The sequence below is a fragment of the Podarcis gaigeae genome, assembly GCF_964106915.1.
Source record: "Podarcis gaigeae genome assembly, chromosome: 14".
Classification (NCBI taxonomy): domain Eukaryota; kingdom Metazoa; phylum Chordata; class Lepidosauria; order Squamata; family Lacertidae; genus Podarcis; species Podarcis gaigeae.
The window spans coordinates 2,101,414-2,125,529 of NC_139690.1; the positions used below are offsets into that span (position 1 = coordinate 2,101,414).

The window sequence follows — 24,116 nt, forward strand, 5'->3', positions numbered from 1 at the left end:
GCTCCCAGCCCCTCTAGACGGTCCAGAAGGATGTTATGGTCGATGGTGTCAAAGGCCGCTGAGAGATCCAGCAGAACTAGGAAACAGCTCTCACCTTTGTCCCTAGCCCGCTGGAGATCATCAACCAGCGCGACTGGTTATTAGACTTATTAGACTTATTAGGAGGGGGAGCCAGCAACAGAAGGATTCTGACTGGAAGATGCTATTGATCTAGAAGATCCTGCCTTATGGCAAAATATGGCAGTAGACCACCAATTAATCCCTTTTCAATTAAGTGGGCATTTGTAGCACTACAAACCAAATTTAAAATGGCTTAGAATAAAACACTACATTTGAGATCAGACAGTTAAAATGACAGCACATTCTTCCTTCCTAGAACAGAAATATTTCCAGGGCAAGACAAGACTGTCTTAGTTAATAATAATAATAATAATAATAATAATAATAATAATAATATTTTTTTATTATTATTTATACCCCGTCCTCCCCAGCCAAGGCCGGGCTCAGAGCGGCTTACAAGCAATAATAAAAACAAGATTAATGATTACAACTTAAAAACAAAAATAAAATACAACATTAAAATAATGGAACATTAAAATATTAAAATGTAGCCTCATCACAGGAGGAGAAAAGAAAAGAAAAAAGAAAGAGAGGGAGGGAATCAAATTGGCTCCAAGCCAAAGGCCAGGCGGAACAACTCTGTCTTACAGGCCCTGCGGAAAGAAATCAGATCCTGCAGGGCCCTGGTCTCATGAGGCCGGAGCCAGTGTTGAAAAGGCCCTGGCTCTGGTTGAAGCTAATCTAACTTTCTTAGGGCCTGGGACCACTAGGGTGTTGTTATTTATGGACCGAAGGATGAGGGGCAGTAGCAGACCTGGTGGCTGGTGGTGTTACACATATAGCATTTCTATACCAGTTTTACTATCTTGGCATCCCACAAAGAAGCCAGGCAAGTACCAGCTGTTTGCAAACACAACATCAAAATAAGAGTATCCATTGATTTTTCTCACGCCAGGTGATCCCAAGCGTTCTTTCACAATAAAAGTATAAATGGTAGAGATACATTTGAAACAAATTGGATGCTACTCAATCAGTCTGCACTCAACCCTCCCATCTTATTTCAAGATCTTTTAAAATAAGAAAACAACATGTTAGTGCCTCAAAAAACAATTTTTAAAGCTGCTCCAAGGATGGAGTGAGGCGTTTTCCTGATCACACTGGCATTATGCAATCAGTGCCATGTACAAGAGGAATCTTGGTGATCCAGTTCTCTTCTGATTTAAATCTGGGTGAGAAACTTACCACTTACACAAAGTGGAGGGTCCCAAGCTAACCAGAATTCTGTTAAGAAATCCCTTGTCTAACATTTTTGAGAGACTGGGTTTTGAAATGTAAGGCAATTTTTCCTCTGCCAGAAGATTTTAATGTTCCAATAAAGAATTGATTTGCTTAGCATACTTTCCTTTTTTTATGAGCGGTAGCCTCCTCAAATTTTAGTAGTTCTTTCCCTCTACAGTAGAAACTCCTAAAGGTCAAAAGAAAAGAAAAGTTCAATCACATGGTTTGTGCCCAGCTTCCTTGATTTGAGGTTTGTTGAAAAAACTCCCATGTGGGCATGTCCCAACCCTTGGATCCACTGCTATGTGGTAGTTGTGGTAGCACCACAACTGTGAGACTCCCTTCCCATGGAAGCTTGGCTGGTCCAATCTTGTTTAACTTTTCTGAGACATGTCAGGGTCTTGGTATCACACCCAGCTGATTCTCTGAGGCTTTATGCTGCTGCACTTATGTTTGATATGTCTTTCCGGGCTTTTAATATAGCTAAATTTTAAAAAACATGGTTACTTTAGTGCCTCATCCCTGCATACCTGAAGGAGCATCTCCACCCCCATTGTTCAGCTCCGGGGTCCAGCTCCGAGGGCCTTCTGGAGGTTCCCTCCCTGCGAGAAGTGAGGTTACAGGGAACCAGGGCTTTCTCGGTAGTGGCGCCCTCCCTGTGGAACTCCCTCCTGTCAGATGTCAAGGAAATAAACAACAATCTGACTTTTAGAAGACATCTGAAGGCAGCCCTGTATGAGGAAGTTTTTAATGTTTCATGTTTTATTGTGTTTTTAATATTCTGTTGTGAGCCACCTAGAGTGGCCAGGGCAATCCAGTCAGATAGGTGGCATCTAAATATGAGGATGTTTTCATCAAACAAGCCATCTTAGTGAGGGGTCCAAGCTCACAATTAAGAATGAAAAACAGAGAAAATTGTTCTCAAAAGGTGCCAGCTAAGAATATTTATCACAGCTCAATGTGTCATGGTTCCTTTTCATGAGGAATCCCAACCTTTTAAATTCCAGAGAATAGCTGAAGCCAGCTTGCACAAATACTGCTTTGTGTTTCACACCAAGAGGTCTCACACTGTCATGGTCCCAGATGGGGAGCAGCATTTGTGAAAGCTGCTTCAGCAATTCTTCAGAACCTGAATTTGGGCTCAACCACCACTTTTGCTTGACCCATATTTTGATGGTTAGTATGTACCAGTATGCTGGTCCAAGAGGAGTTTGTATCCTATAAATTTCCTGTGTGATGTTTTGTTTCTTCATTCTTTGTGTTATAATCCAGTCAAACACAGCATCTCTGCTTCCTCTTTTTCACTTTCTCTCTGCTCTGCTCTCAAGGGCTATAATTTCAGCTGCATCATTCACCATCTTTGTTTGTCAAAGACCAAGAGGAAGACTGGCATCCTGCCATAGCCCCAGGCAGGTCTTCAACTTATCTTTTTCATCCAACACTCAGTCGCTAATGATCTGGCGTCCCGCCAGAGCTATGGTAGATCTTCAAAGACCATAGTCCTAACTGTGATTCAGTGGAAGATCGGTGCTTTAAATCATATCAACATTCTCACACAGTTCTGTTTTCGTAAAAATCCATAATTATTATCTTGTTCTTGTTAATTTCCTCTTGCCTTTTGTCAATCCATTAGCACTTGAGGTGGTTGCCGAACCGTTATAGCAGCAAACATGGTATATATAAAGAAATGGTAAAGGCTCCCCCCCCCCCACATACCACACTTTGTTACGAAGAAAATCTTCTCTCCAGTTCAAAATGTTGCTGCTCAGTGGCTGATTTATCATTTATCAGTTTATCTTGTTCCATTAGTCCAGCACACACCTGTAAATTAGATCCAATTCATCCTGATAAACAAAAGAACCTCTGCCCATAATGGCTACTTTGGAGGGGTACTGATGAGCAAAGTGCTTTGCACTCAGTGCCTCCTGCCTCTTGGAGCGAGAGCCGGGTATCAGGGCCGGCAGGAGGGAGCTCGCAAGGACCATTACACTCAAATCATCCTTGTTTATGCTCCACAAACGATCTCTGCTAATGTGGGAGCTGCCTCCATTATGGCAGAAAGCATCAGAAGCCATCCCCTGAATCAGATCTAATCAGATCTTAACAGATGTGCAGAAAATCCAAAGAGAGATTTAGCTCAGCCAAGCTTCAATTCAGCAGGTAAGAAACTGCCCCCTCAAAAACTATTAGAGCCCTGGTGGGAAGCTGGTTAACAACCAGATGAGTGAATAATAGCAAACAAACAGACAACCCACTCAGCAATCTTTGGAAAAGGCCCTGCTTATTTCTTCTTATTTTAGTTATTAATGAATTTTCTTCCTGGTTTAGAAGCAATGATAAAAGTTCCAATCCAGCTGCTGAAAGCTTGGCTAGCGGGGCCAGCTGAAACATTTCTGCAGTGTGGTACTCTGGAGCCTCCTGCGTCTCCCCCATCATAGCCACTGATGGCTTCTAAAGGATCCTAGAACAATTGGAGATCTCAATAAATTTAATCCCCACATTCCCCTTCCCTCATTCATCTCCACTGCCTCCAGCAGACTCAAATAAAACACCTTTTATTGCCTTGATCAGTGTCTCTCCCTCCCAGATTTCCAGCAGAGTTCAAGTGTCTCATACTTTACTGCTTATCATTCTTTTTTTTACAAGATGCTGCCTTCTGTAATTTCAGACGTTTCCTTCTTTTAAAATCTCGAATCACGATTCAAAACATGAATCACAATGAATAAAACTCCAAGACACTGCAGATTAGTTTTTGTTTTTTGTATTTTTAAGACTCTTGGTTGGAGTTGAGTTTAAGGTTCTCCATTACCTCAACCCAAGGGACGAATTTAGACTTTGCATTTCAAGTAGCATTTAAAATGGTTCACTGTGTGTGTGTGTGTGTGTGTGTGTGTGAACAACACGGGCACTGGGCTTATGTTCACTAGTTTGATGCACATCATATGAACCTATTGACACTATCAAGATCAACTGAACAATCAGATTCTTAGGTCCCATGGGCCTTAAAAGGTTAAAAGGAGCACCTTGAATTGAGCCCAAAAGTAGAGCTCATTAAAAAAAAAAGTCCCATTTTAAAAAAATCAAAGACAGGGTTCAGTTCAAAAAACAAGTAAATGCTTCAGTAAAACAAGAGGATGCACATCGGCATAATGTCTTCTGTCACGGTGTCCTGTTGTGCCAGAAGCGGTTTAGTCCTGCCGGCCACATGACCCGGAAAGCTGTCTGTGGACAAACGCCGGCTCCCTCGGCCTGAAAGCAGAGGTGAGTGCCACATTCCATAGTCAAATTCAATTGGACTTAACCATCAAGGGGTCCTTTACCTTCACCTTTCCTGTGCTAAATGATACACAAAGGTGCAAATGCAAATTTAGGTGAGGCTTTCTCATATACTCAAGTTGGCCAGTGAAACCAGGGTTCAATCCCCACTCCGCCATGAAGCTGAATGGGTGGCCCTGGGCCAGTCACTGCCTTTCTGCCTAACCTACCTCACTGGGTAGTTGTGGGGATTGAATGAGGAGGGGGAGAACCATGTAAGCCACCTTGAGTTCCTTGGTAGAAGAAAGGTGGGATATAAATGCAAAGAAGAAAGAGAGGAGGAGGAGGAGGAGGAGGAGGAGGAGGAGGAGGAGGAGGAGGAGGAGAAGAAGAAGAAGAAGAAGAAGAAGAAGAAGAAGAAGAAGAAGAAGAAGAACTGCTGTAGGGGCAACAGGACACTTTTACACATCTGGTGGGACTGTGATGTGGTAAAGTGGTTGCGGTCTTGGGTATCTAATGTATCAGATATCATTTCCCAGCAACTATTACCTGATTCCTTGGTAGTGCTGTCACTTACTGAAACCACCCCCCTCCATGCACCATAAACATTTGAAGGTTGCTCAGAGCTGGGGAACCACTGGTGGTCAAGGGTGTGGGAAGTTGCCCTTTCTGAACATCCAACATGCCACTACAGAATCATAACAGGCACAGCCAAACTGGATAAATTTGTCAAAATTTGGTTTCCCCTTGTAAGCTTTATTAATAAGGTCCAATGCAAATTATGGTTGTCTCCAGCAAAACACACCTCCAAATGGAATGCCTACTTCATGGAAGGGCTGAAAAAGTCCAGTTCTTACTGTATTATAGCTGGCATTGTTTCTTTTTACAATCTTTGTTTGCAATCACAGATCCTGTGTTTCTTGTTATACCATTTTTGTTTCTGTTGTGTTTTTTTAAAAAAAGTTTCTTTTTTTAAAAAAGAGAGAGAAATGAGTTCTATAAACTAAATAGAAACAGATCTTAAGCAGAAACAGAATTAAATAGAGATGCAGGTAATCTGGTAGCCTCTCTGCCTGCTTAGTCTGCTGTTTAGGTGCTGAGCAGAGATAAGCCACTTCAAGGCCCCTCCTGATTTCTCTTGTTAGGGTCCTTTATCTTTCAGCTGGACGCAAGCCACCTAGCCGGCAAACAGAGGAACATCCTCTGTGAAGAAGGGCCACATGGCCATCCGACCCGGCCCTTGGCCAGTGTGAGGTGACAGCTGCTGGAGAGAGCAGCCTCAGGCGCCACAAGACCCGCCCTGCACCCACCCCAAGCCAGCCTGCTGCCTCAGGTGCAGGAGAGGACATTGTCCCATCTCCAGTTTCTAAATTGTTTCATTTTAGTGAAATCAAGCCTAAAACAAAATCATCAAATAAAGCAGCTATGAAATATTGAAGCAGACACAAAGAGGTCAGAGACATCAGTTATACATTCCAGACGTTTGGTATAATAGAAACTATAACTATAACTATAAAAATAAAAACTTATTAATAAATAGAAACTTATTTTCTAGGGGGGTGAGCTGCATTTCCAACAAACCTTAGTTTGTGAAGCCCTACAAATATTCCTATTTTATTGTATTGTATTGGGGGGGGGTGATTTGTTATGTTCCACATTATTAACATAAACAATAAAATCAAACCAAACAGAAAGAAACTTGTCCCTACTTTTTTGACCTCTAGAGATTCTCAGTTTACCGGTAAATGTCTATTTTCCTAGTAAGGCTGCTTCCCATATCTTCGCGTAACAGTAGGGAATATCCATAGCTGCCAACTTTTCCCTTTTCTTGCAAGGAATCCTATTCAGAATAAGGGAATTTCCGTTTAAAAAAGGAAAACATTGACAGCTATGGGAAATATCTGCTCCAGCTAGATCCCTCCAGAATCTGGCTATCATGACTCTGACCACAATGTACATCAAACACTCTGTTCCAGTGCTGAAGCAACTACAAATTTCTCCTGTCCTCTTTTTTTTTTTTTTTTAGGAAATATTTATTAAAGTTTTACAAAAGCCTGAATACAAAAGCACATAAAAAAGGAAATACATGAAAAAAGAAAAAATACATGAAAAAAGAAAAAATGGAGATAAAAAATACAACATATAAAAGACAAAGAAAAAATAAAAAAGTTAAAAACAAATCCGTTTTTCTTAATTTAAACTCCTTTGCTTATTTCTTTGACCTCCTCACACCTCCCCTTTTTGTATTCCCATTTACATAATCAAGTCAGCAAATCCTTACCCTCTTTCATTTGCCTTGACTCTGTATCTTAACATTTTATAACTATATTTTCATCCAATATCAATTCATTTTTGCATATTCTTGTTAATTTTGTTGCTAATACCACTTATTTTCAATCCAACATCATTTTAACATTCATTAATTTTACAGTGTTTCTGTAGGTAGTCTTTAAATTTCTTCCAGTCTTCTTCCACCAACTCTTCTCCCAGGTCTCGGATTCTGCCAGTCATTTCTGCCAATTCCATATAGTCCATCACCTTCATCTGCCACTCTTCCAGGGTGGGTAGATCTTGTGTCTTCCAATACTTTGCAATAAGCATTCTTGCTGCTGTTGTTGCATACATGAGAAAAGCTCTATCCTTCTTTGGCACCAATTGGCCGACCATGCCCAGGAGAAAGGCCTCTGGTTTCTTCAGGAAGGTATATTTAAATACCTTTTTCATTTCATTATAGATCATCTCCCAGAAAGCCTTAATCCTTGGGCACGTCCACCAAAGGTGAAAGAATGTACCTTCGTTTTCTTTACATTTCCAACATTTATTGTCGGGCAAATGATATATTTTTGCAAGCTTGACTGGTGTCATGTACCACCTGTATATCATTTTCATAATATTCTCTCTCAAGGCATTAATTACATGCCGTAAATTTCATACCGGTGGTCCACAACTGTTCCCAGTCAGCAAACATAATGTTTTGACCAATGTCTTGTGCCCGTTTAATCATAGTCTCCTGTCCTCTTTTAAAGCCTCCCAAGTTGGTGACCATCCCTGCCTGCTGTGTGAGGGAGTTTCATAGCTGAAGTATGCGCTGTGCCAAGAAGTCCTTTCTTTTATCTGCCCTGAAGACTCATTTTCTGTATATGGAAAGGGCAGGTGCCATCTTGTTCCTCTGGCAGCAAAATGTCCTGGGCCAGCCCTGCCATGACTCAACCCCCGAGTTGGCTGGTATCCTTCTCCACTTTTTGTTTTTTTCTCAGCATTCTCTAAAAATAAATCCACTGTCCGTTGCTCGGCCATTGCTCTAGTCTAGTTGATACTTGGAGGGTTACTTTAATCGGGGGCGGGTTTGGGGCTGTCCAAGTGCTGTGCACCCACTGTGTGCTGAGCTGAGGGGGTGCCAACTCAAAGCCCTGTAGGCAAGTTGCCGGGCTTTGGGAAGGTGGCATGTGGCTCTGACAGGATTCCAGAGTCCTCCTTCGCTTTCCCAGCTTTGAGAAGGAGGGGGAAGGCTCCACGACCCTGCCAGAGCCTTCACGCCTCCTTCCCAAAGCCAGGTGCCTCCTCCCCCATCTTTGGGAAGTCAACTTGAGGGTTGGGGGGGACCCAAATTTTGGCCTCACACAGGGCGCCACAGCACCCAAGTCCACCCCTGTTTTAATGAAATCTGGCAAACAGCTGGTGCTTGAAGGGTGATGCTGGAAGAGTGCAAAGCCATCTTCTCACACAGGGAAAAAAGAGCGTGATCTGAACAGCCAGGTGAATTTATTGCCTCATCTGAAGCAAAGCTGGCCATATATCACCTTTCGGTAGGATATCACTGCCACCAGGTGTACAGATTAACATTCCAAGAGTTCCCATTTCACTGTGATGCTCTTAAAGCAAATGAAGTGTTTAAGGTTCAACTGCAACCCATTCTAAACAGACAGCCAACAAGGGAAACACCCCTGGCAAACTGAAAGGAAGAATTTTAAAAACATGTATTTAACATTGCACTGCTACAATTTCATTGCTTATTTTGCTATCTAAATGCCCATGCAGAATGTCCTACCTGAAGCTCAATCCAAATGAGACTGAGGCACTGTTAGTGGGAGGTGGCCCACTCTTGGTGGGGTGGCACCCTCTGAAGGAGCAGCTATGCAGCTTGGGGGTGATTTGGGATTAATCTTTCTCTTTTTTAAAAAAGTGCTTTTATTGAGTTTTGTGACAACACATATGTGACAACACACTCAAAACGTAAACAAAAACAAAAGAAAAACAAACTAAAAAGAAAACACACACAAAAAGAAATTACAAACATATAACCATAAATCCAAAAGTTCTTACAAACGAACTTATGTTGTCTTCTTTTCTACTCCCAATTCTTATTCTGTTCTTATAGACTTCCTTCCTTCTCAATGCAGTTCTGATTTTCCTTTCTTGGTAAACTGCTTCCTTCTCTTTTCATCATTGCTATCTTTTTCCATATAATATGCCTGTAACCCTTATTTTGTTTTGCAAAAATTACTCAAAGCAAGTCCAGGTTTTTATTTGAGGACACTGTTTTTTAAGATACGCTTTATACATTCCCCACTCTTTTTGGGATTTTAACTTGGACTGTCCCCTAACTGTGTCATTTTCACCAGTTCGAGATAATTGAATAATTTATCCTGCCACTCTTTTTTAGTTGGTATTATATCACTTTTCCAAATTTTGGCAATTAATATTTTCTGCTACCGTGGTTGCATATAAGAATATTTTCTTATTTTCATTTATGATATCTGATTCTAGTATGCCCAATAAAAAGGCTTCTGGTCTCTTTACAAAATTTTGTTTAAATATTGGATTCATCTGTCTCTTGAGGCTCAGGGGCTCTTGGTGGTGCAGAGTGGCACCTGGTCTGGGCAGAAACAACCTTTTGTTGTCTACACTCCCCACTGAATTTGGCAAAATGTCCCTCCCTCATTTGGCTGCCTGCAAACAGGATGCAGAATTTCACAGCAACATGTTCACTCGGCACTACCTGCATGTTTTCACTAAATTGGAATTTGGGTTTTAGTTGCCTAGAAACATATTTTCACGCCCTCACAACAGACAGATTGACAGAGAGAGAGAGAGAGAGAGAGAGAGAGAGAGAGAGAGAGAGTGCAATGCCTGGCCTCTGTTACAAGCTGCAACCAGGAGAAATTTCTTGAGATGTTATGGCATGGAGAAAGTAGATAAAGAAAAGTTCTTCTTTCTCTCCCATAATGCTAGAATTCATGGACATCCAGTGAAGCTGAATGTTGGAAGACTTGGGACAAATAAAAGAAAGCCCTTCTTCATGCAGCGCATAGTTAAACTACGGCCCACCCTCCCCCAGGAGGCAGCGATGGCCACCAACCTGGATGGCTTTAAATACGACTGGACAGATTCATGGAGGAAAGGGCTATCCGTGGCTATTCACCATAATGGCTCTGCTCTGCCTCCAGAGCCAGGGCAGCCCTGCTTCTGAATGCCAGGTCCTGGAAACCACAGGAGGGGAGGTGGCTCTTGTGCTTGGGTCCTGCTTACGGACTTCCAGGCATCTATCTGGTTGGCCACTGTGAGTACAGGGTGCTGATCTAGATGGGTCACTGGCCTGATCCAGAAGGCTTTTCTTGCGTTCTCGTGGATAAAGCAGCTAAAGACAGTTTTTTCCTCCTCTACTGGCACCAAGAGATGGGAAACTTCACTGTAGCAATGTGAGAGGTTGATGGTTTCTTTGTACAAATGCTTCCGTTGACCATTTCCTCCCCTCCCCTTTCCACATATAAAAATAGCTTTGAGAAACTATCACACCCGCTGCTGCCCCATTAATATTTTGACAAAATTGCGGGCAAGGTCAGTGTTTTTGATTACTGGGGGGGAGACGTAATTCCTTTCAACTCACACTGTTTGTTTAAGGCTAGGCTACCCACCCACCTCTTTACCCTCTCATAAATCTAATTGACAATTACATTTTCCCCCTCAGCAAAAGAAAGCGTATAAAGGGTTTGATTCAGACCAGAGCCCACACCAACCTCCATCAGTGGAAAAAAAGACTTGGAGTTCCCATAATTAACCAAAAGCCAATGTACGAGCATCAATGGTTTCTTGCTAAGCAAAGGCCAACAGGAGGCGAAGCTTTTCTTGATGATACCCATTCCAATTCAGGATCTTCCCAAAAATTGCATTTCCAGACTCAGAGATACAATTCGTGGTGGGCTCAGCTCAAGTCCTCAAGTCAATATGACGGCGAGACAAGCATTACAACTCCAGAAGTTCTTCATTAGCTCAGATTTTAATCTAACCCAGAAAGGAATTTGTGGGGAGGCCTCCCACACTGCCAACCTGCCTCGAAACCCCCTTTTAGAAACACGCTCCTCTTTCTTGATGCTCTGTCAGTGGTGAAAATGTGGGAGGGTTCTCTTCGTCCATCCCTTGCTATGAGCCATGAAGCTCACTGGGTGACTTTGGGTCAGTTCTCAGTTTAAGCCACCTCACAGGGCTGTTACGACAATTGCATGGGAGGGGGGAACCACATCAACCTTGGGTCCCCTGAAACACTCAGACTGAAAACTTCCCTGATCAAGCCGAGGAGAAACAGGCAAAATCTGTATGGCTTAACAAATTTTCCTCTCAGAATAAGCACTTATAAATGAATTTTGATACCTTCTTTGAACGAAGAATGGTTATGGGGGCTTTAGCTCATCAACATCCAGAGAGTACCCCTGGTATAGATGAATATCAACAGCCACACAACTTCAACTGGCACTGAAATTACATCAAAGCAAGCACAAAGAAAACTTCCCTGGGCAGAATATTCCACAGAATGTGAGGTACCACCAAGAAGGCCCATGTTCACAGGAGTCACCCACTGTACTTTTGAAGATGGAGGCACCTGAAAACCACCCTCTTAATCTACAGACAGACATGTGTGGACTGTGAAGATCATCTTTATCTACAAATAGAGACAGTGGAGGTTTGTGGGGTTGTCAATGGGACCAATAAGGCAGAAGGCAGAGAGCCCAACAGTAGGTGGAGCCAGAGCAAACAACTCTAATCCATTATAAAGCAGAGCCAGCTAATCGTGTCTTTCCCTGCTCAGTTCTACAAAGGTAGCACAGAAGGCTGCATTATAGAGACCATGGGCCCATCTAGCTCAGTCTTGTCTATATGACTTGGCAGCAACTCTCCAGGTTTTTAGGCAGGTCTCTCTCCTGACCCCACCTGGAGGTGCTGGAGTTTGAACCTGGGACCTTCTGCCTGCAAGGCTGATGCTCTAACCCTGAGCCATGGCCCTTCCAACATGGCCCCCTCAGCCCCAGTGGACCAGCCCCTCCCTCGTGCCAAGTGGCGAAGGGCTTTGGAAATCAGAAGCAGCACTCACAGAGCTCCTGGCCTGAGACTCCCTCAGAGCCCATCACTCGGTTGCATTTGTTAGTCTGTTTCCTGGTGAACTGCCTAGCAGCAGCTTGAAGACATTTCCACTTGTCTCCAAGTGGTACAAATGTTTTATTTTGCATCTTTGAAGGATTTCCACAGCTCTCCAAGGTTGTTTGGTTTGGAGTCTGTCCCATTTCATCTTGAACTACCTTCTCCAGAATGAGTTAATCTCAGTCACAAATCTTTATCCCAATCTTACTGTTTCATAGATGTCTGACATTAGTCGGCGAGGGGGTGGGTATCCCAAAAGCTTTCCATCAGTACAAAGCATTATTGTATTGGAATCACTTCAGATCTTTAAGCATTCCCCATTGCCAACTCATTCTGCAGGCTTTGCCATTCGTCTTTCTATCCAGCTACAGACGATGCCCCTTCCCTTGCATTCTACATTTGACCTCTGGAGCCCATGCAAAAATTTAGAAAACAGATTAGGCTTATCACACTCAGCCACTTCATTTAAAATTTTATCTTCCATTCCCCCATAGATCTGCATATTGATGTATGTTTAAAGCAGGGAATTATCAGCAAATGTCAGGAAGATGTGTCCATTTTGCGTGGACACACCTTTTCCTAGACTGTCAGACTCACAGTGTTGTAACCTGCTGAAGAGCAGGTAATACGTTTATCAGTAAAGTAAATCATCATCAACGACGACAACAACAACAACTAGTACAGTGGTACCTTGGGTTAAGAACTTAATTCATTCTGGAGGTCCGTTCTTAATCTGAAACTGTTCTTAACCTGAAGGGGTTAACCTAATGTTCTTAACCTAATGGGGCCTCCCGCTGCTGCCACACCACCAAGGTACTATTTCTGGGTTAGCGGAGTCTGTAACCTGAAGCGTCTGTAACCCGAGGTACACTGTAGTAGTACCAGTTATCATTATGATAAAGGTATTATTGTTTTTATGTGCAGCCTCCTCCCCCCCCCCCGCCCGCCATCCTACCTTCTTTCGGCTTTGGGGCTGCGCCTCTGGGACTGTGAGGGCCGGCGGCCTCTCAAGGCTCCCCTGCTCAAGTGGCTGACATTGCGCCCTTCGGAGGAGGCTCTGGCCTGGAGTCCTGCTCGCAGCCCACCTTCGTTCCGGTGAAGAGGCACCGAGGTACGGATGGCAGAGATGATGTGGCCAGAGAAGGGACTGAGCACGTCTTCGTGTCGGTGCGGAGGCTGGTGGGCAAGAGTCCTCTCAGAGGTCGGGAACTGCCCAGGCCTGCGCTGGCTCCTCTCGTAATAGTATCCGGGGAGGCAGGGCCTCGTCTGCTCCATCACGCCGCCACTGCAGCTCCGGGAGCAGGCCGACCAGGGCCCCCAGCTGCCCCATGCCCCCGGGGCGCCTGCGCTGTCGTCTTCCGTGGCAGCACTTTGCTCTCCTATCCTCTGTGGAACCTAAGGACACCAGAGCAAACCAATTAGCAAGAAAGAAACCCCCAGGGTGGCCGGTGCATCTTTGGAGACCAGCCGCTTCACTCCACCATCTCTGAAAGCCGTGCTGCATGTCCTGGGCAAAGCAGAATGCGGTCCTTGCGTTTGAGCACAAACTGTCCTTTGCGCTTCGGGATCCGTGGCTGAAGGCAACATCTGCAGCACTTTCAAGGCAGTGCTATACCTCTTCAGTCAGGCTTCCCCCAAAGAGTCCTGGGAGCTGTTGTTTTTGTTAAGGGTGCTGAAAGTTGCTAGTAGGCCCCTAATTCCCCTCGCTAGAGCTAGTTTCAGAGTGGTTTAACCATCAGTCCCTCTTCCCAGGGAACTCTGGGAATTGTAGTTGTGTGAGAAGACTTACATTCCCAAAAACAAACAACAGTTCGCAGGGTGCTTGCAGGGGGGAGCCATGAGTGCTACATTTTTATAAGAGTGTTTGACATGTATGGTGTGGTCTTTCTATTCAAGTGACTTCTACGTCTGCCCAGTGCAGTGTCTGGAAACCTGTCAGCCAGGCTCTGACCACGGTGTCGGTCTCCACACCTGCTGACTGGGCCTGAGGAGGATAGGGTGGAGTTCTTTTCCTCCTTCACCCCTGAAATTATTTTTACAAAATAACATACATATCTATGTGTATATCTAGTTCTCCCCAAAGTAAGTGTACATTGTACATTGTGTGAGAGTCCCTGTGTGTTTGTGGGATTATAACGGCCCCAGACCGTCTTTTCCCTGAAATTTACTTACGTTTCTTTTCTTGAAATAACCAGCTATATTATGTCCATTACACATTTAATCTCCATTCCCTTGGTTCTATCTCCCCTGCCCCCACATAAAAGATCCTTATATGTGGGCTTCATTTTACAGTGGGAAGGAGGGTCTTCTGAGGAAGATAGGACTTGGATTGTATCCTGCAGGGCTGTTAGTATGTCCCAAAAAGAAAAGGAAAAGTACTTGCAGTAGTACTGAATCCATTGTGTCCTGGAAACCCCAGATCCTACCTGCAACCCACCCCTCCCTCAACCAGGTTGAGAAGGCTGGAGCAATCAATTGTTGGGGTTTAACTGCAGAAAGACGCAGCAAGACGTAGCAGACCCTTCCACCTGTGACCCTCAGCAACAGGTACACAGAGGCATTCTTTAAGCAAGCAATCCATCCCCTCAATTCTACACCACCTCTCCTTCATTGGTAATGTAGGCAGAATTATTTTTATGAAATATACACCAAAGTATTATGAAATATTCCCAAGGCGAAGCACTCAGGAATGAATGAGCTTCAAAATTATGGAAAAGAAGCATTGGCAAAGCAGAATGGGCTCAATAATTTGCAGAAAAATTAAGAAAGCAAGGTGGCATCTCAAACTAAATGGGAATTTGTCCAAAGTGTCTGGCAGTGCCCTATACACGACATCACCTCCATGTATCTCCATTCCTATGGATGCATAGGAAGGAATAAGTCACAATGATCTCTGTGAGCCTAACTTCAGAGTAAATGAACATAGGATTCACCTAAAAGAACAGCATCAAATATCCGAGAGAATGCTTGTACAATATTTAGTCCTGTTCTACTCTTCCATGTACAAATATGGGGCTTATTTTATGCCTAAATGGCTCGAGGCACATACAGAGATTAACCTTTTACTCACGCACAATCATTGCAGGTAACTTTCTTTACCTCACAAGGGCAAAGGAAGTGCAGAGCCTTCTGCTCCTCACAACCCAACACTGTTAAGATTTAGAGCTAAATGCAGTGCCTGGAATCGGAGGTTATAACCCAACTCCCAGCAACCCAGCCAAGCAGACTGCATCGCTGAACAGCCAACGGCAAGGAAATCGGAGCCTTTGGTGGAATACAGCTTGCAAAGCATGGCTTTTAAGAGAAGTTGATGGCAACACATAAACTCTATCCAAGCTAGGCTTTGGGGTGGGCTACATACAGCCCACTCTTCAAGGTGCCCCTCATTGTTTCATCTCTAGCCCCCTGTGGTACTGTCCGGGGAGGTCTATGGGGCAGAAGTCCAGGGCCCCACTCAGCAGAATGAACAGAGAGGCTCCCCAGATGTAAGGGGAGTGCTTACTAGGAACATAAAAGATACCATAAGACACACTTTTTTCCTCCTAAAAGGTAAGGGGAATGTCTGTGTGTCTTATGGAGAGAATGCCTACGGATGGTGGAGGGATCCTGCTGCAGTCGCAAGCAGAGGATCCATGGTCCCCTTCCTTCCCTCCTCCGTGGCTCGCTTTGAAGCAGCAAAGCAGGAGAGGAGCGGCTTACACGGGTGTAAGCGGCTCCTGTCCAGTTGGCTGCTTCAAAGCGAGAGTACTCTCTTTCCTTCCCTCCTCCCCGCTCAGCTCCCTGAAAAGCAGCAAAGCTTTTCAAGGAGCTGAGCCGGGGAGGTGGGAGAGAAGGAGAGCCCACTCACTTTAAAGGAGCAAAGCGGGAGAGGAGCTGCTTACACAGGTGTAAGTGGCTCCTGTCCGGTTGGCTCCTTTAAAACAACTGTGCTCTTTCCCTCCCTCCTCCCCACTCAGCTCGCTGAAAAGCTCCTTCTCCACACACCCCACACGTGCTCCTTGTCCCTTCAGTGTTTTTCCTTCCCTCCCCACTTAAAACGTGGTTACAAAGCACAGATCCACATGGATCCTCAGGATTTTTGCACTGGGCTACTCCAAACTCACTGTCAAATCACATGTCTGTGGCCACAGCATGAACCACAAAAATTATACATCCACTGTTTCGTTCAGAATATTTTTTTTCTTGTTTTCCTCCTCTAAAAACTAGGTGCATCTTATGATGCAAAAAAAACATATTTTATACCTAAGGCAGCTCACTGGTCCATGCCCTCCAACATTTCTCCTATGAAAAGAGGGACGCCCTAAGGGAAAGCGGGACATTCTGGGATCAAATCAGAACCAGGGATGGCTTCTGTAAATCCAGGATTGTCCCTGGAAAATAGGGAGACTTGGAGGGTCTGGTCAACTTAACTTAGCATTGTCTATGCAGACTGGCAGCAGTTCTCCAGTGGCCCTCAAGGTCCCTTCCAACTCTACAATTCTATGACACTATGATTCTCATCCCTACCTGAAGATGCCACCGCATGCAATGCAGATGCTGAGATATTCCCCTTCCCCTGTACATCATTTTGAAATAAATGGAGTTATACACCTTGCCATCTAAACAGCATGAATGGTGGAGAAATTTGGTTTGCTTCATATTTGGTTTTGCTTCACATTTTAACTTGTGCCTCCCTAATACACACTTATTGAAGCAATACACAAACCAAGTCTAGTGTCCAGATCAAGGGAAGGAACAGTCCCACTATTCTGGCTTGTTCAAACCACAACCTGAATTACTGTGTCCAGTTCTGGGCACCACAATTCAGGAAGCATGTTGACAAGCTGGAACATGTGCAGAGGAAGGCAACCAAGAGTCTGGAAACCAAGCCTTATGTGGACCGGTTGAGTGAGTTTAGTATGTTTAGGGATAGGTTTAGCCTGGATAACAGGAGAGTGAGAGGAGATACGATAGCCATCTTCAGATATCTAAAAGACTGTCACATGGAAGATGGAGTAATGTTGTTTTCTCTTGCTCCAGAGGCCAGGACTCGAACCTATGAAATGGAATCAAGTTACAAGAAATGAGATTCCAACTAAACATCGGGAAAGACTTTCTGACAGTAAGAGCTGTTCAACAGTGGAACATATTCCCTCAGAAGGTGGTGGACTCTCCTTCCTTGGAGGTTTTTAAGAGGTTGGATGGTCATGGTCATGGATGCTTGAGTTGAGATTCCTGCATTGCAGGGGGTTGGACTAGATGGCCCTCAGGGTTCTCTCCAACTCTACAATTCTATGATTCTACGAAAACACAGCTACCCCTTGAAATCTACAGTGTTCCAGAGTTCGCAATGCAGTTCTCCAACAACGCCTTTTTCTTTAAAGAATGGTCTGCAAAACAGTGCAAGTACATTTGCAAAAGTACTTGTAAACATTGTGCCTGTTAGGAGAAACACAGCCACCAAATGCCGACAATTTCCCATGAGGACTTGGGGAGGCAGGAATCACAAACCTACTGCAGCAAACTGAACTGGAGCCTGGAAAAGTGAGAAACTGAGAAAAACCAAACCATCGCTACTTCAAGGAGAGGGGGTCCCACAAGACAGCTTGAAGGAAGGGAAGGAAGGCAGCTTTTCAGATAGTTTTACCTGCTCTGCAAATTGCCATGCTGGCTTTTTCAGTTTCTTGGTTCTCACCCCATCAGAGTTCAAGGCAGCTGCTCCTTGCTTTGTTCAGGAAAACAAGCAGCACTCCCTTCTGGGTCTGCCCCATCAGGCCAGAGAAGCTTGTTGAAACAAAATGCCTCCAATTGTTTTCCAAAAAGTGCAAATCATGGTCACCTGCAGTCACAAACATGCACTTCCCCCTGAGAAGTCCATTTTTATCAGAGCCAGCTTGAATTTCAGTCTGTGGATCTGCTCTGCCCACATTTTATACCCTCAATAGCACCTTTTGCAAAACCAGAAGACATTCATCAGATTGCCAGCGCCTAAAAACCACCACTTAAAATTATTCAGTTATCCAGGGTGGGGGGGGGAGGAAACCTGATAAGTGACAAGTGCTGGCCTGCAGCAGAGGCAAAGGAGGGGGGCAGCCCCCCCCCCCCCGCAGCTGCTACAGCCTGAAGTCCTCAGGAGCAGGTTTGAGATAAAAAGGATATGCTGGAAGAGCTCCAGGCAAGTCAGAAAAGGTACAGTTTCACACATGTTAATCCCGGAGCTCAAGATTTGCTGGCAAATGACAGCAAGCGGAATCCTAGGTACTGAAATCTAAAGCAGAACATGAGTCGGTCAGGAGACGGGGGGGGGGGGGCGGGTTCATTTGTAATGCAGAAAGGCTCAATGCAAGAATATAGATGCATCCAGGGATGGAGAACCTGTGGCTCTCCAGATCTCTCTCTCTCTCTCTCTCTCTCTCTCTCTCTCACTCTCTCTCTCTCTCTCACACACACACACACACTGCAAACCATACTCTTAATAATGGCACATGCCCACTTTTTCTCTTGCGAGACTTGCATGCACCACATGCATGATTTAATAGATTTGTGCCCTTTAAATGGATAAGTTGAGTAAAACCTCTGTGGCTAATTGGCAGAGATTTCAAGTGATGGTCCTGATTTCTACCACGCATGGCCAAAACAGCAGAGGCCCTTCGGTGGCTGACTGCAACCCAGCTGTTCCCTGGCCATGCTGGTTGGGCCTGCTGGGTGCAGAATTGTAACTACCTCCACAGCCCTGCTATAAACCTGCAAGGTCTCCATATAAGCACAATCTGGATGGGAGCACAAGTAGTTTTATTTCATTTCCTCAGTGTTTTCCCAACTGTTGATTTCTGCATTATACTTTAGCTTTTACATGATGTAAAAAACTTATGAAAAATTAATGGAATCTAGCACAAGTTCGGCTTCCAACTCACTTCCATGTTGTTTGATTCCAGAAAATCCATTTGTAGCCCCTCAACCCGGAAAAACTACAGGAGTCCAATGATGAAATTTCAAGCAGTATACTGGCATGCAGTCCTTTCCTACTGTTTTCATGCGGAAACAAGTACACAAATGTGGAAAAGGTTTGGGAAGCAGCAACGCTACCCATTGAAACTTGCTGTTGTGCCACACTGTGCCCACTGGTGTAGGGTTACCAGGCGTCCGCGGTTCCCGGGGACAATCCCCGGATTAGCAAATCTGTCTCAGGACAAATTCCGTCCCCGGAATGTCCCCAGATTTGCAAATCTGTCCCCAGGAAACGTGGCAGCAGCAGCCTCAGCAGCCCAGAGCCAGCCTGGTAGTGCAGTTGGCTCTGGCTGGCTTCAGGAGCTGCTCACTGCTCGCTGCCATGGCGCCTGCCATTTTTCCTGTGCCACGACAGCAAGCAGCTGCTGCCACTGCAGAAGGGGAACCGGGGACATCCGGCAGTGCAGATCAAAGGGGAAAGGGGGCAGGAGATCAGGGAAGGCTCGGGAGTGACGGGCGGGCAGCGCGCACTTGCCCAGGAGTGGCACAAGGCGCACAGTTACTCTGCCGGGCAAGGTGCAAAGCCCTTCTTTCGCACCCTGTGAAACATAAATGCACAGAGTTTTTTAAAAACTGGGCAATGGCTGCCCACCTGCGACTCCCGAGCCTCCCCCAATCTCCTGCCCCCTCCTTTGTTTTGACTGATTGGGGAAGGCTTGGGAGTTGCAGGCAGACAGTTTTTTTAAAAAAATTCAGAGCATTTATGTTTCACAGGGTGCGAAAGAAGGGCTTTGCATCTTGCCTGGCAGAGAAACCGTGCGCCTTGCGCCCCTCCTGAGCAACGGCCGCCTGCCCGCGACTCCCGAGGTTCCCCCGATCTGTCAAAACAAAGGGGGAAGGGGGTAGGAGATTGGGGAAGGCTTGGGAGTCATGGGCAGGCGGTGCGCCATTGCCCAGTTTTTAAAAACAACTCTGTGCATTTATGTTTCACAGGGTGCGAAAGAAGGGCTTTGCACCATTATACAATATGCATGTGCGCTTGGGCCCAGGGTCTTTTGCCTCACCATCCTCACTACTGACTCCCTGTTGCTACTCAGCTTCCAAAAAAAAAGAAGTGTCCCCAGATTCATTGAAAAAATCTGGTAACCATACGACTGGTGCAAACAGAATTTAGCATGACATGCTGGTTAATTGATCATAATAAGGCACAGTTCCATAACTCAACAGGCACTGCACTGTAAAAGGGATATTAGAAATATTCAAAGAAAAGGGAGTTCAAGATGCATGGGAGTTTCTTAACGGTAAAATATTAAAGGATCAAAGGCAGAAAAATTCAACAAGAAAGAAAAGTGGGAGGCACCTGAAGAAACCAGTGTGGCTACATAAGGAGCTTACAAATGAGATGAAATTTAGGAAGGGCATGTACAAGAAATGAAAGAAAGGAAAAATGAAGGAAGGGTGTACACAAGTAGGCAACAGTTGCAGGGACAAGGTCAGAATGAACTCAGGCTTAAAGGTTTCTTCAGCTATATTTGAAGCAAGAGGAAGAACAAGAAAGTATTGTGTGCCCAACCTTGCAGCCTAAGATAGGAAAAGAGGTGGTCAGGGAACACCATAGAATCATAGAATAGAATCATAGAGTTGGAAGAGACCACAAGGGCCATCGAGTCCAACCCCCTGCCAAGCAGGAAAAACCATCAGAGCACTCCTGACATATGGTTGTCAAGCCTCGGCTTAAAGACCTCCAAAGAAGGAGACTCCACCACACTCCTTGGCAGCAAATTCCACTGTCAAACAGCTCTTACTGTCAGGAAGTTCTTCCTAATGTTTAGGTGGAATCTTCTTTCTTGTAGTTTGGATCCACTGCTCCGTGTCCGCTTCTCTGGAGCAGCAGAAAACAACCTTTCTCCCTCCTCTATGTGACATCCTTTTATATATTTGAACATGGCTATCATATCACCCCTTAACCTCCTCTTCTCCAGGCTAAACATGCCCAGCTCCCTTAGCCGTTCCTCATAAGGCATCGTTTCCAGGCCTTTGACCATTTTGGTTGCCCTCCTCTGGACACGTTCCAGTTTGTCAGTGTCCTTCTTGAACTGTGGTGCCCAGAATTGGACACAGTACTCCAGGTGAGGTCTGACCAGAGCAGAATACAGTGGCACTATTACTTCCCTTGATCTAGATGCTATACTCCTATTGATGCAGCCCAGAATTGCATTGGCTTTTTTAGCTGCCGCGTCACACTGTTGGTTCATGTCAAGTTTGTGGTCAACCAAGACTCCTAGATCCTTTTCACATGTACTGCTCTCAAGCCAGGTGTCCCCCATCTTGTATTTGTGCCTCTCATTTATTTTGCCCAAGTGCAATACTTTACATTTCTCCCTGTTAAAATTCATCTTGTTTGTTTTGGCCCAGTTCTCTAATCTGTCAAGGTCGTTTTGAAGTGTGATCCTGTCCTCTGGGGTGTTAGCCACCCCTCCCAGTTTGGTGTCATCTGCAAATTTGATCAGGATGCCCTTGAGTCCATCATCCAAGTCATTGATAAAGATGTTGAATAAGACCGGGCCCAAGACAGAACCCTGTGGCACCCCACTAGTCACTCTTCTCCAGGATGAAGAGGAACCATTGATGAGCACCCTTTGGGTTCGGTCAGTCAGCCAGTTACAAATCCACTGAGTGGTAGCATAGTCAAGACCGCATTTTACCAGCTTCTTTACAAGAATATCATGGGGCACCTTGTCAAATGCCTTGCTGAAATCAAGGTAGGCTACATCCACTGTGTTCCCTTCATCTACCAGGCTTGTAATTCTGTCAAAAAACGAGATCAGGTTAGTCTGACATGACTTATTTTTCAGAAATCCATGCTGACTATTGGTGATCACAGCATTCCTTTCTAGGTGCTCACAGAGTAACACCAGGATACTTTAAATGAATTCAGATCTCCAGGGCCTGATGGGCTGCACCCAAGGGTACTAAAGGAGCTTGCAGATGTAATCAGAGCCTCTCAGAACCTATAATCTTTGATAATTTTTGGATAATAAGTGAGGTCCCTGCAGGCCGGAGGCAGGCAAATATTAATATTGACTCCAGGAAAGCTCCTAGTACAGATAATTCAACAGCTGGTCTGTTAGCACTTAGAAAAGGATGCTGCAATTACCAAGACCCAGCATGGGATTCTCAAATCAAGTCATGCCAGAAAAATCTCATTTCTTTTTTTGATGCAGTTAGAAGCTTGGTAGATCAGGGGAATGCTGTGGATGTATCTTGATTTCAGTAAGGCTTTTGACAAAATCCCCCATGATATTCTTGCTTGGAAGTTGGTAAAATGTAGGGTGAATGAGGTAACTATTTGGTAAATTTGTAGCTTATTGACTGACTGATCCCAAAAAAATGCTCATTAATGGTTCCTTGTCATCCTTGAAAAAAGTGACAAGTGGGGTGCCACAGGGCTTGTTCATTGCTCTGGGCCCATTGTTGTTCATTGTCTTTATGCATGACTTGGATGAAGAAAATGAGGGGGTGCTCATCAAATTTGCAGATGGCACCAAGCTGGGAGGGGTAGCTAATGTCACAAAAGACAGAATTGGAATTCAATATGATCTTAATAGATTGGAGAACTGGGCCAAAACTCACAAAATGAATTTCAATAGGGACAAATGTAAGATTCTACACTTAGGCAGGAAGAACTAGATGCATAAATTTAAGATGGGGGACTCCTGGATTGGCAGTAGTATATGTGAAAAAGATCTAGGGGTCTTGGTGGACCACAAGCTAGATTCTTGGCAAATCTGTCTGTCTCATAGGGCCAGTTCATGCATGATTGGCAATCCCTTGTGAGATTTCCTTGGGAGGTGTCAAGTTGTGTGAATTGGTGGCTCTACAGTGAGGAACCTTAGTATGTGTTTGCATGTCTTATGTTGCGATTAAGATGGGACTTTTTCAAGTCACTGCCGATCGGAGGTCAAATGGTTGTCTTCTGCTTTTCATATTTTGGCATCCTTGCCTCCAAAGTTACTAATTCTCTTGACTTCTGAGTCTCTTCCAGCTTTGGCAGTGGAGCTTGCAAATTCCTTTAACTTGTACAGCTGAGTAACTGACGGTGCATTTAAGAAGTCATTGCATACAAAACTGAGAGATTAAATTACCAACAGTCTTAAAATCGTCCCCAAATGCTTGTATCTATATAAAGCTTCAATCTTATTGTCTGCTGGCCAGAATGTTGTGCATATCATGTTCCCCTTTGAGGGGCTATGGCAATGATATTATCTAATACTCTCAAAGTGATTAACATATTGCCCACTATTACTATTATACTATTTGCATACCACCTTTCATCTGTGGTTCACAGCAAAAAAAATACTATATAAAAACATCACATGCATAATAAAAACAAGAACAAGAACAAACCAAACCAAACCAATAACCTCCTCCCCACCCCCCATTCCCACAAACACATTTAGAAGGATTTAAGATGATAGGGAGCCAAAGGCCTGGTTGAAGAGCAGCGTTTTCACCAGGTTCCTGGTTCAGTTACAGGAAACCCCCCTTTTATTTAATACTTCGGCTACAGCTACTTATTTATCTATCTATCTATCATCTATCTATCTATCTATTTATTTATCCATCTATCTATCATCTATCTTATATGTCACCTTTTCCTCTAAGGAGCTCCAGATGTCATACATGGTTCTCCGCCTCCTTATATAATTCACACAACCACCCTGCGAGGTAGGTTACACTGAGAAACAGTGACTGGCCCAAGGTCACCCAGTGAGCTTCATGGCAGAGTGGGGATTTCAACTCTGGTCTTCCATATCCCAGTCCAGTACTCTGACCACTGCAACACACTGGCTCCCTGAACATCTTGTAGGTTGGCAAGGAACAAAATAAGTATTAAATGAGAATTAATGAGTGCCAATATCCAAGTTTGGGCACATTCTCTCTTTGGTGAGAGAACCCCAGCAGAGATTTTAAATAACAAAATATGTACCAAACTAAAGCATGGAAATATAGGCTGTTAGACCTTTAGATTGTGCCCTTGTGTTCCTCTTCCCCCAGCCTAGAAAAAGATTAAAAATGCACTCCAATCTATGTGTGAATGATTGGAAATCTGCAATAACTTGGTTGCTAAGGTGTAGCTCACTTCCTGATCCACCTCCTTTATTCTTGCTCTCTGATTTGAG

General features: G+C 44.5%; 1 protein-coding gene across 1 annotated transcript in view; it reads right to left on the minus strand.

Moving 5' to 3' along the window:
- LOC310831559 (thrombospondin type-1 domain-containing protein 4-like) overlaps positions 1-24,116 on the minus strand; it is a 115,112-nt gene that overhangs the window by 43,824 nt on the left and 47,172 nt on the right. Inside the window, exon 4 of the mRNA XM_083712238.1 lies at positions 12,962-13,401. Coding sequence (XP_083568364.1) covers positions 12,962-13,401 — 440 coding nt within the window. The remainder of the gene's footprint in view (positions 1-12,961; positions 13,402-24,116) is intronic.